The sequence below is a fragment of the Palaemon carinicauda genome, chromosome 19, assembly GCF_036898095.1.
Source record: "Palaemon carinicauda isolate YSFRI2023 chromosome 19, ASM3689809v2, whole genome shotgun sequence".
In the NCBI taxonomy this organism is placed as follows: domain Eukaryota; kingdom Metazoa; phylum Arthropoda; class Malacostraca; order Decapoda; family Palaemonidae; genus Palaemon; species Palaemon carinicauda.
In genome coordinates, this window is record NC_090743.1 from 121,900,605 (window position 1) to 121,915,424 (window position 14,820).

A 14,820-nucleotide genomic window follows, 5' to 3' on the forward strand; every position below is an offset into this window, starting at 1 on the left:
GGGTTCTCGTGGTTTGCCATCCTCCCAAAACTAACCTTGCCTCGTCCCAGTGGTTACCTCATTCTCGGACAAAGTGCCATCTCCGTTTTTGGCTGCAGAAGGTACCACTCCCGGGGTAACCCTCCTACAAGGAGAGACGCTCATCAGTCTTTCCAGTCTCAAAGGCTCCCATCGCCTCAGAGATATCAGACGCCCACACTACAACGCCCTGACTCTATCCCTAAGGGTAAGCCTGTGCCCATCTTGCTTGCCAGGAACCCTCTCACAGGCAAGAGGGTTAAGAAACCTGCCGAGGTTCCTAAACTTAAGGATCCTTGTGTTCCTAAGGACCTTCCACTCAGCTCCTCTGGAACCTGCGACCCCCCATGGCTTCAACCATAATGTGGCAAGCCGTTACACGGGTCATTTCTCGAAGGATTCCTTTGTTGCCGCCTCTCGTCCCGGGGGCTTCCCCTCTGTCCGATCCTTGGAGGAGTTTGGAGGATTCCGCCCCGGCTGGTCCTTCTGGTCGGGAGAAACCTTTCTTTCCTTGCAAGAGGCCTCGGAAAGAGAGAGTGCAAGAACTACAAGGTAGCCCTTCGCAGTTCAAGATTCCACAGGCCAGAGTGCCTAAGGAGGTACGACCTGCGACTGGGCGCGACGTGCTTCCTCAGGCGGCGGATTCCCATACCTCCCGTAGACCAGCGGAGCCTTTTTAAGCCCTCACTGACGGAGGAACATTTCCCTTGGAGCATTGAGCTGAAGGATTTATTTACCATTCCTAAATCCTCGGCTAGGCTTCCCTCTTCTCTGACTCTTAGGCAGGCAGAAGCGAGCACGTCTTCAGCAATTTCCCTGTCTGGTCTATGTTGACGACTATGACCCACTCCGGGCTCCTATGGTTGAGAGTTCGGGTGTGGAAGGGCAAAGCAATCTCGAGGACGATACTTTGCCAGCTGCCGCTAGCCCTAAGCTAACGGAAGATGAGAGGAAGGCATTCTAGCATGCCTTCTGGCAGGTCTTAGCCTGCATCCAATCCATCAATGGGCTACCAAATCCATCGGTAGCCCCTCTAGATAGAAAGGAAACGGCCCTCAATCAGTTTTACGGTAATCGGAAACCCCTGAGGGCCAGTGCAGCTCTGCCCTCGTCAAAGGGGTTGAGGAGTGCCAAACAGAAGGCAGTGTTCCAGGCAACTGATTCCACCTCCTATCTCCATTCCAGCTCATCCTCCAAGCTCGTGTCTCCTCCGTATGTGTTTCAGAGGAGGTACTACGAGATTCTCTGGGAGTCTCTCCCAACTCTGTCTCTTGATCACTCTATAGAGGCACACTCAAAGGCTACACCCTTTGAGAAGCTTACGGGACTTCGTCTCATTTTCGGCCTCCTAAGATCTTCAACCAGAAGGTGGTGAAACACGCCATGCAGGCAACTTCGTGGCTTGACTTCTGGGTGTTATCCCTAGTCAACTGATTCGATCTAACGATCTGTCTTGGGAGTCCTCCAGGAAGTCTTTGGAGACGTTCCTATTGTCTGGCACTCGGGCCACTGAGTTTCTCTCCCATCAGGCGGTTAACCTTTGGCCTAACACCATCCTAAAGAGAGATGCTGTCATAGGTAAGTTCAAGAGACGTCTCCCCCAAGCCGAAGTGGCGAGACTAAGGAATGCACCATTCGAAGGTAATTCCTTGTTCAACCCCGAGGATGTCGAGCGGGTGGCTGAGATGTGGAGGAAGTCCAGCCAGGACTCCCTCATCCAGAAGGTCTTGACAGCCAGACCTTATCCCTTTCAGCCACAATGGAAACCACAACCGAAACCCCAAGCAAAAAGGACTTGAGACCCGAAACAGCAGGATCAAAGGGGTCCAAGCAAGCCTTGCGTGGAAAGTCCTTTCGTGGAGGAAAGGGAAAGAAGGGATCCGGCCGAGGCCATACCCACTAGGTCAGGCAGTCCTGCCATTTGTTTATCTGTGGGGATGCCTGCAAAGCCACTGGTAGAGGTGGCTTCACCACGGGGCTGAGCCCTGAACAGTCGAGGTAATTCGTTCAGGGTATCGTGTCCCATTCACTCCCTCCCTCCACTGACTCGAGTGCCAATTCCATTGAACTCCTATGCAAAGGGATCTACACTGGAGTGTGCCCTTAAGGCAGAATTCTAGACCATGTTGGAGAAGGATGCTCTCCAAGAGGTCCTCGACGGGTTCCCAGGCTTTTACAGTCGACTCTCTCTTGTGAGAAAGGCATCTGGAGGCTGGAGACCAGTCATCAACCTCTCAGCTTTTAACAGGTTTATCGAACAGACCCCGTTCAGAATGGAGGCGGCTGACACTGTCAGACAAGCGATGAGACCGCAGGATTTTATGTGCACTCTAGATCCGAAGGACGCATACTTCCAGATCCCAATCCATCTGTCTTCCAGGAAGTATCTTAAATTCATGCTTAACCAGAAGTATTACCAGTTCAGGGTATTGTGTTTCGGTCTTTTCACAGCACCCCAGGTCTTCAAGAGAGTGTTCGCCTTAGTATCATCTGGGGCTCACAGAGTCGGCATCCGTCTCCTAAGATATTTGGACTACTGGCTGATTTTGGCAGACTCGGGGGTGGTCCTTCTCTGCCTGTGAGACGAGCTTCTAAGGTTTTGCCAGGATCTGGGGATCGTGGTAAACCTCGAGAAGTTTCGTCTGCTTCCCTCTCAAGAACTGGTGTACCTAGGCATGCGCATAGACACCCTAGGGCACAAAGCTTTCCCATCAGATGAAAAAATCCAGAGACTGAGGAAGTTAGCACAGGTCTTCCTCAGAAGGGAAGAGCTCCCGGCGCAGAGTTGGCTTCGCCTTCTCAGTCACCTATCTTCTCTGACCCGACTGGTCCCCAACAGTCGATTCAGGATGAGATCTCTCCGGTGGCACCTGAAATCCCATTGGAATCAGTCCACCGATTCCTGGGGTCATCTAGTCCACATAGGACTAGAGGAGCGGTCGGATCTGAGGTGGTGGTTGGGGGATCCAAACCTCTGCAAAGGGGTCGATCTTCTCGTCTCTCCCCAAGAATTGATGCTCTTTTCGGATACATCAAAAGAAGAGTGGGGTGCCCACGTGCTGCACCATAATATCTCCGGCCAATGGTTTGAATCAGAAAGATACCAGCACATAAATCTCTTTTGAGATGAGGGCAGCCTTTCTGACCCTAAAACAGTTCCACCAGGTCCTGGAGGGGCACTTCGTGGTGTTGATGAGCGACAACACCATGGTGGTACCTTATTTAAACAAACGGCAATACCCTTTTGCAGCAGCTGTACCATCTTGCAGTAGAGATACTCAAATGGGCAGAAGACAACTCGGTGACTCTATTAGCTTGCCTCATTCCAGGCAAGCGGAATGTGCTAGCGGACAAGCTAAGAAGAGCGACTTATATAGTTGGCATCGAGTGGTCTTTTAATCCTCTGATAGCCAAAAAAGTCCTGACTTTGTGGGGTTGCCCGACTGTGGATCTGTTCGCAACGGCCCTAAATTTCAGGCTCCTGTTATACTGCTCCCAAGTCCCGGATCCCCAAGGTCTTTGGCAAGATGCTTTTCAACAACGGTGGATAAACCTGGATGCTTACGCGTTTCCCCCCATTCTGTCTAATGAGAATAGTCCTCGACCAGGTACGAGCAAGCAACAACTTGCAAATATGACTGATAGCTCTGCTATGGCATCACGCGGAATGGTTCCCAGACCTTCTGCAATTTCTCACGGAGATCCCGTGGGAGCTCCCTCCATGGCACGACCTTCTCAAACAACCACACGCTAATGTTTTCCCTAAGACCGTAGCTTCGCTTCGGTTTCATGCCTGGAGACTATCCAGCACTTTCTCACACAGAGAGACTTTTCGCAACCAGTTGCGAAAAGAATGGCTGGTCACCTCAGGAGATCCACAGAGGCACTCTACCAGGCAAAGTGGTCAGTTTTCTGTGGTTGGTGCCATGGAAGGGGTATCTCTCCCCTCGATGACTCTGTTCCAACTATAGCAGAGTCTCTTGTATACGTTCGGGAAGAAATATTTCTCTTGGTCTCAGCATTCAAAGGCTACCGCTCAGCCTTGAGTCTCGCCTTTAGACTGAAAGGAGTTGATGTTTCCTCCTATGAACTTACTTTGCTCATACGTAATTACGAGATTACTTGTCCCCAGCCAGAACTTAGACCTCCTCCTTGGAACGTGGTTCGGGTCCTCAGGTCTCTAGAAGTCCTGCCAGAAAGCAAAGGGGGTTACTCAGCCGACGGGTGTGAGTGAGCGGGGTAGCCGGTCTACCCTACCCCCCCCCTTGCTAACTAGCAGAGGGGGTTAGTTATCCCTCACTAAAATTGTCTTGTATAGTTTTCAGAATTGCCAAAAAGTTAATACCCCTATAAATAGCTCCAGGTTTTTATGCTAGGAAACATACAAATTGTCTCCAAATTTGTTAGGTTTAAATATTTTAATTCAAAATGTCTGATGGCATAGTAGTATAGGCTTCCTTTTGTGAAATGCTGAATTATATTCTGTATGTGTCATCTTTGACCTGTAAAGCCATGATGAATTGTGGAAAGTAGTCAGGGGCTAACGACAAAGAGTATCTGTCAAGATTGAAGATGCTTTGACATTATGTCCTTAGTCAAGTACATAATGGCTAGTCAAGATCAACTATAGGCTGTGACATAGAACTTTCTAATCTGCATTTTGATATTTTCCGCTCACCACCCATATTTATTTTGTGCCATTAATGTAGAAATAAAGTGGTTGAGAAGAGAAGGTTATGAAGAAGTGAACATTAAAGTGAAAGATGTTACAGTGCTGAAACAGAAAAATTAGTTTAATTAGTTTGGATCAATAATAACAGAAGAGGGTGATCTTGCTGTACTATTATATGGGGCAGAAATTCAGGAACTTGAAAGGAAAACAGAGGGACTGTTGGAAAGAACAGAGCTGAGAATGATGAGATAGATTGCAGGAATATCACTTCTGCAGAAGAGGGAAAGTCTAGATATAAGAAGTGTGTGTGGTATGTACTATAATGTAAAAGATAAGGCTAGGGAAACTCATCTTGAAATATTATGGCTATGTAATAAGAAGGGAGGATTTGGAATCAATCAAGAGAGCTAAGAAAATGCCATTGATAGAGAGGAGTGTGGGGCATTGTTTGATCGGATGGATGGCTGTGGTGAGGAGGGATAAGGATGGGTTGGGCCCAGGGGGAAGAAGATGCAAGCATTAAAAATAGATGGAGAAAGTTGACGAGTGGCTGTCCCTGCTATGCAGTATTACTAATTAGGTAGAAAGAAGAAGGAAAAGCACTTCAGTGAATGGAGGGATATCAGCATTCAATCTCCAGCTCGATCTTCTATCTTCTAATTCGGTGTTTGTAGAGAGCAAACCAAATCACTGAAATCCAAGTAACTCGGGAAAGTTAGTCTTATGGGGAGGCGATCAAGTATGTGAGGATTGTGCACTATCAGAATCTTCATTGATTGATGCACTAGAACCAATTGGCAAAACTTGAGGAGTTAGTCTAGGGTTTAAAACAGAACAGGTATGGCTGGAATCACTATCTTTCCCTGAAGACTTGCTGGTCGTCTTAGACTTAACAAACAAAGCAAGCGGTAAAAATCTTACGAAGTGCATTATAATCAACCCCAGAAAACTCATTAATAGCTTGAGGTATTATCATCCTTCTCAACACTGTAACCAATTAACCTAGTCCGTTTCCCCTGAACTAAAGGTTAATTTCCTATTACATTTGTAATTCTCAACATAGCTACCATCTGAAAGTTCATCTTCAAAAGAGTAATGGCAAGCGATCACATTCTTCACAACAATTATCTAAACTAAAATATATTGTAACGAGGGTTGTGGTTACGTATTGGAAGCATCCCTGCTTGGTGTTTACCAGACTGCGGTTTGAGTCCCGCTCAGCCTCAATAATTTCTTCAGTGTCTATAACCTCACCTTCCTTGTGAGCTAAGGATGGGGTTTTTGGGGAAGTCTATAGGTCTACTTGCTGACTCATCAGCTTGGGTCCTAGCTTGGAGAAGAAGGGGCTTGGGTGCTGATCATACATATATATAGTCAGTCTCTAGAGCATTGTCCTGCTTGCTAGGGCAATGTCACTGTCCCTTGCCTCTAGCCGTTCATGAGCTGTTTTTAAACATTTAAAATGAGACACAAGGTTAATGAGGGTCATGATCTCCCAGCAATAACTCCCTTAATTACTAACAAATCCAGAACAAGACATCTCTTATCACCACTCTAATAACCTAAAGCTCCCAAAGCATCCTTATCTGGAGGGGAACACATCAATACACATTAACCGAGGTCGATGAAAGGACTGAAAAGGTCAAGGAGCTATAGCGTACCCAAGCCGTGGTTATTGCCATTAACTGCCAGATTATCTTAATACCTTAAGGAAATAAAATGGGAAATTAGTTTTAGATTATTCATCAATATAAAACTAGGCTCTGTGAGTAGAAGCATTGAACATAGGTGAGTATAGAAATAGTATATTTTATTATTACAATTCAGTTTTTCCGCTCACCATCCTTATTTGGTAATATAATAGTCCAATAGATAGAGATCAGTGAACCTGGGTATATAAAGTATATAGAATGAAACCTAGTTAACAGCTGAGGCCTGATGGAGGTCACTGTATATGTGCATTATTCACCTGTCTTCCTTTAGAGTTTTTTGTCGGGGAAACTTTTACTTGAAACAAATTATAGTGTTAAAGATTAATGTAACTACAAAAGTTTTATTTGATAGTACAGTATAACCTGTCATTTAATTCAAGATGTTTTTGAAATTTGTTAGATTTTTCTTTCTGTTAAATTGATTGTTTTTCTAATAAACTCTTATCTGTTCATAACTTTTATGATTGCTAGGTTATGGGGATGAAGATTCTCGCACGCCTTCTCCGTCTCCTTCCTCTGGTGTAGAGTCCTCCTCCATGAAAGATTCGCCAATGCAGATTGAACTCGGAGGTGACACGGCGAGTATAGGTAATTGGTGTCTTGTTATTTCATAGTTGAGCATTATTGAATTGGAAAAATCACCATGTGAAAGAGTAAGTGCTAAATTTCTTAAATATATATTTGTAGTGTGGTAAGCTAACTGTAAAATCTTTGTTCTTTTTCTTCACAGATCTGTAGCTTGAACATAGGATAGTATATTGAATAAGTCATAGATTAACGATCATTTTAATATTCCAGACACTTTAGAGGGGGGTTTATCGTCTGAACAGCGATCGGTGATGTCTGGAGGTACGGTACGTGGATGGCTTCCAGACGTAGCTGTTGTGTTGTGGCGAAGAGTGCTTGGCCTCCTTGGGGATCCTAATGATGTAGCTTCTCCCAACACGCACGCTCAGATTTTCAAGTACCTCTCCGAACTTACAGAGACTTTAGTGAAGGTATTCATTTTTGTCATGAAAATTATGGTTTACAGGTTATACTCCTTTCACATTTTTTTTAGCCATATAGAGAGGATGGAAAATGGTCATCCGCTGTAGAAGGTGATTATTGCATGAGTTGATGGGAAAAGTGCAATAGGAAGGCCAAGGTTTAGGTGAATGGATGGATGGATGGAGTAAATTAAGCCCTAAGTGATGGGAGAATAGATGTGAGAGAGGCAAAAGAGCATGCTAGGTATAGAAGTGAATGGCGAGCAATTGTGATGCAGTTTTGATAGGTCCTGCTGCTACCTCAGGTCACCTTTATAACCGCTGAGGTAATGGCAGTAGGAGAGTCAACATATGAAACTTCATTTGTGGTGGAAGACAGGGAAAGGGTGGGCTGTGGCACCCTAACAGGACCAACCTATCTCGGAGTCTCTCGTCAGGCAAAGAGGATCGATTAGAAAAAAATCCCCTTTTGTTTCCTTTTTTGATGTCAGCGTCCTACCAAAATTGGGAAAAATGCCTTGGTAGATACAAGTAAAATATTAGAATTGCAAGCATTGATATTTGTGTGTGTCAATTTGTAGCAGTGCATTGCAGTTTGTCCTACAAATGTCTATGTTACAGCTGCTAACACTCCCAGTCAGAATAAGAATTTGTAAACAAGCAACAGTGCCCTCTGTAGTTTGGTTATCCTTAGTGAGGATGTTCGAAAGTTTTCTCATAAATTGACCTTTCGGAAACATCAGAAAAAAGGTCCATTTAAAATAATGGGTTTTTGGAGATAGTTTAGAATCAAACTTTGTTTGGAGAGGAGGACTAGTTATTATTTGTAAGTGAATTACAGTGTGTTTATTGCTGGAGTTGAATATGTTGGTATTTATTATCTGTGTTTAAATACATAACATCGATATCTTTGTATGTTAGATGGTAGTACAGCAGTACACTGTTAGGATTAAAGTTATAGATTTTGAAGTTTTAATTTAAGAAGCTTTTGAAATTGGATCTCTCTTTGAAACAATTAGGAAAATGTGTAATATAGTGGAATAAAAGTAACATTATTCTGAGGGAAGCATTTTTAAAGTCTTGCTGGTGCTAAGTAAATATTTTTGCTGTTCTGTGAATTTTAGAAAATATAGTCTTTCAGTGCCACAAGCGGGACAAACCCGCTTGCTGGATCTCACAGACAGGCAAACCTGGAAAAGAAAAAGAAATGAAAAGGGAAAAGTTTTTCAATTTTTAGGCCAGTTCTTAAAATAAAAGGAAATATTTATTTTAGGTTTAGCAAAGGAGTCAGATACGTCTGCACTCGAACGAGACATAAGTGATGGTGTTTACTAGTGCTGGTGTGAGCGGGGTGGTCGTGAATAGAGATTTTTAGTGATGTTTCTTTTTAGAATTTTTTCCCTTGATCAATTAATAATTTGAACTCAGAAAGCTTTGTTACAGTAATGGAGACCTGTTCTAAACAGGAATTAAGGCAGAAAGTTAACAAGACAGGAAAGGACAGAATTCATTCTACATCTAATCTTGTAAATGAAATTCTGGTAAAAGATTATTAGTGAACAGATTAGTTATTTTGTACTACTGTGCGTACATGCCGTCGTTGTAATTGACTTTATTTTATCCTTTGCAGTTAAGGAATAACCAGAGTATATCATTGGATAACCAAAGCAGCCCTGAGCCTCCAGAACTCATACCTCCTCTTCTGCTAGTCGCTCCTTGGTGTTTCAAGGTGAGTTGATATAAAATGAATGTTTACTGTTTCTTGATAGGATGTCAAATGAGTATCATATGCTCCCTTGTAGTGTAAACAGACTGTGTACTAGTGAAAAAGAAAAGCCCAGGAAAATATACTAAATTATTTGGTTTTTGTCAATATATCTGTAAGAAAAAAGGAGGTAAAACAGTATTGTGCTTGTTTTTATAACCAAAGTTTAGTTAAGATTTTTTTTTTGTTACCCATGGAATAAGGAAATTGATGAAATTTATGACCAGTTTGAGGCACTAAGCATTTATTCAGTACAGTATTTATATTTTTGTTATGTTTATTTATTTTTTATGTGTAGATAAAGGGAATAAGCTGTGTATTCCAAATTACTGTATTAATGTATACGTTATTGTCCATGGAATGAGATTCATATCCTGCTTTTTCTTGCAGTTTTAAGAATCTTAAGTTTAGATTTTGATGCTTGGTTTTAACCCATGTTGATAATAGTTAATATTTATGTAGTACTATACAAATTGTTTGTTGCTTTTGTAAATTATTTTGCTGACATATGAAATTATACAGATCTGTGAAGCTTTCAGGCTCAAAAAAGTTTTTATTAACTTTCTTTTGCTAAAGATACAGAGATGGTAATGTCTTATCTAGCTAAAGAAGTTTCTTTCATTAAATATTCAACACTAATTCTTTGTAGGCCCTAACACTGCCATCGCAATTTCACCGTGGCAAAACCTCAGCGTATCGATTGCTCTGCATGATGATGGTGAGACAGCACGACATCCAACCACCGAAAGATATTCTAACGCAGTTTTACAGAGTCCTTCATCAAGGTCTTGTTGGGCCTGATCAGGTGAGCTTATCAGTCTGGATATTATTGTTTGTTCTATTTGTGAACAACTTCCTGGCCACAATTTTACTCAGACTGGTGAAACTTTCAGGGATTAAATTTTATGTTGAGACGTGGAAGTGATTCAATTTTGAAAGTCATAGGGTAAGGTCAAGGTCAAGGTCAAGCAAAAGGTCGAGCAGTAAGCTGCCGTGGCAAAGGTTTGCGCTGAGAGTGCTTTTCTAGTTAAGAAATTATCAAGATTACTGGCCTTTAGTTTCTATAGTAGCAACTGGGGATGTGTTTTTTGAAAATTGGTTTCATTAATGGATGAATTTAATTAGTCTTACAGGTATATAGAATAACTTTTGTTATAATGGTTTAGAATAAAGGCACTACACTAAGAGGCAAGTTTGATGCATAAATGACTATTTTCTTTTAGAACTTTAAATTTCCTGTGTCTTTCCTACGTGGTCTTCCTTCATCAGTGTGTGAGTGTCAGCAATATGAACAGCAATATGAACATCAGGGGAAGTTCATAGAAAAGAATTGAATTTTGATGATAAAATTTATTTCTATACTCACCTGATATTCATATACATGCACACGCCTCCTCCCCACAGACTATTGAGGTCAATAGGATAGGAGTATATTAGTTTAGACATCAAGATCGATTTAAGTTAACGTAACCACCAGGTGTCATTATTAAGGGAAGAAAACAGGACATTTTCAGATTTTTGGGTTAACATCAATATTGAGTCAATATGAATATCGAGTATAGAGATAGATTTTATTATTAAATTTCATTTTGTTTTTGCTAGGTAGTGTTGGTAAGTATGGCGTACCATTGGTAAGTATGGCGTACCAGGTGAAAATGAGAGTGGTGAGAGACTGGTAGACATGTGTGTTGAACAAGAGATGGTAATAGGTGCTAGCTTCTTTAAAAAGAAAGATAAGAATAAGTATACGTGGGTAAGAGTGGCAAATGGAAGAGTAGTAGAAAGGGCATTAATGGATTATGTGTTGGTAACTAAAAGAATGTTTGGAAGATTGAAAGACGTGCACGTGTTTAGGGGTATGGCTAACGGTATGTCTGATCATTTTTTGGTGGAAGGAAAATTAGTCGTAGCAAAAGAGAGGGGGAATAGCGTAGGTGGATGTAAAAGGGAGGTAGTGAGGATTGAAGAGCTAATAAAACCGGGGGTAAAAAGTAAATATCAGGAAAGGTTGAAAATGGCATATGATGAGGTGAGAGTAAGAGAAACTGGTAATTTAGAGGAGGAATGGAAGTTAGTAAAAGAAAATTTTGTTGGGATTGCAAGTGATGTATGTGGCAAGAAGGTTGTTGGAGGCAGCATGAGGAAGGGCAGTGAATGGTGGAATGAAGGAGTGAAGGTGAAAGTGGAAGAGAAAAAGAGGGCTTTTGAAGAATGGCTGCAGAGTAATAGTATAGAGAAGTATGAAAAATATAGAGAGAAAAAGGTGGAAGTAAAGCGCAAGGTACGTGAGGCAAAGAGGGCAGCTGACCTGAGGTGGGGTCAGGGATTGGGTCAGTCATATGAAGAGAATAAGAAGAAGTTTTGGAAAGAAGTGAAGAGAGTAAGGAAGGCTGGCGCAAGAATTGAAGAGACAGTGAAAGATGGAAATGGAAGGTTGTTAAAAGGAGAGGAGGCAAGGAAAAGGTGGGCGGAATATTTTGAAAGTTTGCTGAATGTTGAGGATAATAGGGAGGCAGATATAATTGCTGTTCCAGGTGTTGAGGTGCCAGTGATGGGAGGTGAGAATGAGAGAGAGATAACAATAGAGGAAGTGAGGAGAGCACTAGATGAAACGAGAGTAGGAAAAGCATCTGGTATGGACGGTGTGAAAGCTGAGATGTTGAAGGAAGGGGGTGTGACTGTACTTGAATGGTTGGTGAGATTGTTTAATATGTGTTTTGTGTTGTCAATGGTACCAGTAGATTGGGTTTGTGCATGTATTGTACCACTATATAAGGGTAAGGGAGATGTGCATGAGTGTTGTAATTCAAGAGGTATTAGTTTGTTGAGTGTAGTTGGAAAAGTGTATGGTAGAGTACTGATTAATAGGATTAAGGATAAAACAGAGAATGCAATCTTGGAAGTACAGGGTGGTTTTAGAAGAGGTAGGGGTTGTATGAATCAGATTTTTACAGTTAGGCAGATATGCAAGAAATATTTAGCAAAAGGTAAGGAGGTGTATGTTGCGTTTATGGATCTGGAGAAAGCATATGATAGAGTTGATAGGGAAGCAATGTGGGATGTGATGAGGTTATATGGAGTTGGTGGAAGGTTGTTGCAAGCAGTGAAAAGTTTATACAAAGGTAGTAAAGCATGTGTTAGAATAGGAAATGAAGTGAGTGATTGGTTTCCGGTGAGAGTGGGGCTGAGACAGGGATGTGTGATGTCGCCGTGGTTGTTTAACTTGTATGTTGATGGAGTGGTGAGAGAGGTGAATGCTCGAGTGCTTGGACGAGGATTAAAACTGGTAGGCGAGAATGACCATGAATGGGAGGTAAATCAGTTGTTGTTTGCGGATGATACTGTACTGGTAGCAGACACAGAAGAGAAGCTTGACCGACTAGTGACAGAATTTGGAAGGGTGTGTGAGAGAAGGAAGTTGAGAGTTAATGTGGGTAAGAGTAAGGTTATGAGATGTACGAGAAGGGAAGGTGGTGCAAGGTTGAATGTCATGTTGAATGGAGAGTTACTTGAGGAGGTGGATCAGTTTAAGTACTTGGGGTCTATTGTTGCAGCAAATGGTGGAGTGGAAGCAGATGTACGTCAGAGAGTGAATGAAGGTTGCAAAGTGTTGGGGGCAGTTAAGGGAGTAGTAAAAAATAGAGGGTTGGGCATGAATGTAAAGAGAGTTCTATATGAGAAAGTGATTGTACCAACTGTGATGTATGGATCGGAGTCGTGGGGAATGAAAGTGATGGAGAGACAGAAATTGAATGTGTTTGAGATGAAGTGTCTGAGGAGTATGGCTGGTGTATCTCGAGTAGATAGGGTTAGGAACGAAGTGGTGAGGGAGAGAACGGGTGTAAGAAATGAGTTAGCGGCTAGAGTGGATATGAATGTGTTGAGGTGGTTTGGCCATGTTGAGAGAATGGAAAATGGTTGTCTGCTAAAGAAGGTGATGAATGCAAGAGTTGATGGGAGAAGTACAAGAGGAAGGCCAAGGTTTGGGTGGATGGATGGTGTGAAGAAAGCTCTGGGTGATAGGAGGATAGATGTGAGAGAGGCAAGAGAGCGTGCTAGAAATAGGAATGAATGGCGAGCGATTGTGACGCAGTTCCAGTAGGCCCTGCTGCTTCCTCCGGTGCCTTAGATGACCGCGGAGGTAGCAGCAGTAGGGGAGTCAGCATTATGAAGCTTCATCTGTGGTGGAAATGTGGGAGGTTGGGCTGTGGCACCCTAGCAGTACCAGCTGAACTCGGTTGGGTCCCTGATTAGGCTGAAGGAACATAGAGAGTAGAGGTCCCCTTTTTGTTTTGTTTCAGTGTTGGTGTCGGCTACCCCCCAAAATTGGGGGAGGTGCCTTGGTATATAGATAGGAGTGTTGGTAATGATGGGAAATATTTTATCATTATCATCATTTAGTGTTTTACAGATTTTATTGAAGTCTTGGCATTTGATGCTGTCAAAGCTGTGGAAGGTCCTACTCCCTTTTATTTTATTAAAATGTAGATTACATTATGATCATCATTATCTCCTCCTACACCTGTTAATGCAAAGGGGCCTCAGTAGATTTCTCCAGTCGTGTCTATCTCTATCTTCTCCATTCATGATCTCCCACTTCACGCTTCATAGTCTTTAGCCATGTAGGCCTGAGTCTTCCAACTCTTTTAGTGCCCTGTGGAGCCCAGTTGAAAGTTTGGTGAACTGATCTCTCTTGGGGAGTGCAAAGATTACATTATAGTTAATACAATTGAACTCCTTGGAGTTTTTCTTTGGTCAAAGCCATGTCACCTTATCCTACACTTTTAGATTAATTTCACTTATCATCCTTTTATTTATTTAGGAAAAAACCTCCTTTTGGTTGTCTTCAAAGTGTCTAAAGCTGACCCAGTTGTTCTGTTGAAATCACCCTATAAAGTTAAAATTACCAGAATACTGAATTTGATATGAGTTTTAAGTATTTATTTATTGTCTAGAATTTTGTTTCTTTCTTATTTCAGGAGATTATCAACACATTAGTGAGTGAGTGCAGCCCAAACTTCTTCTCACTAGGCTTACCAGGTGCTTCCATGCTTACGCTAGATTTTATTTTTGCCACGAACACCGTGATTACCTCTCCTGATACCAAAGTTGTAAGTTCAGCCAGAGAAGTGCTGACATATGTAATTACCTCTGATGTTATTAATCCTTAATGAAACAATATCATGATATGTTTGATAACCAGGAAAACCTGCCTGTTCATCAACAATTTAGTGAAAATTGTTTACTATATTTTATTCGCATTTCTTTCCAGCAATCTCCTCGGCTTGATGCCTTAAGCCTGTTGGGGTCACTGCTGCCTCTGTCCTCACTCTACCCGTCCATGCCTGTTCTGCAACCTGCGGCCACTGATTTAGCACTCATGAATTGTTCAGACGTGAAAGTATGTATAAAACAGTCATTCTGTTTTGATGATAGCATCTTGTGAAGTGTCAAAAGCATCAGTATTTTTTCCAAAAATTATATATTGTTAGAAATAATTTGCCTATTTTGATATTGAAGATGCTTTTGATCTTAGTGAAGGCTTTAAATCACTGTCCTATTTTAAATTGGTTTATAACTAGTATTTTTGACATTGGACCTTTACTATTGTCCGTTTAGTACTCTAATGTTTGGTTGAATTATTGTTAGAATGAATCATTATGA

At 42.1% G+C, this 14,820-nt stretch overlaps 1 protein-coding gene across 7 annotated transcripts in view; it reads left to right on the forward strand.

The window, feature by feature from the left end:
- The window catches only part of LOC137658804 (ral GTPase-activating protein subunit alpha-1), a 139,615-nt gene that overhangs the window by 53,707 nt on the left and 71,088 nt on the right, over positions 1-14,820 (forward strand). For all 7 annotated transcript variants that reach the window (XM_068393855.1, XM_068393858.1, XM_068393856.1 and 4 more), the window contains 6 exons: positions 6,874-6,990; positions 7,201-7,400; positions 9,022-9,120; positions 9,806-9,961; positions 14,136-14,267; positions 14,429-14,557. In XM_068393855.1, the coding sequence (XP_068249956.1) occupies positions 6,874-6,990; positions 7,201-7,400; positions 9,022-9,120; positions 9,806-9,961; positions 14,136-14,267; positions 14,429-14,557 (833 nt within the window). The remainder of the gene's footprint in view (positions 1-6,873; positions 6,991-7,200; positions 7,401-9,021; positions 9,121-9,805; positions 9,962-14,135; positions 14,268-14,428; positions 14,558-14,820) is intronic.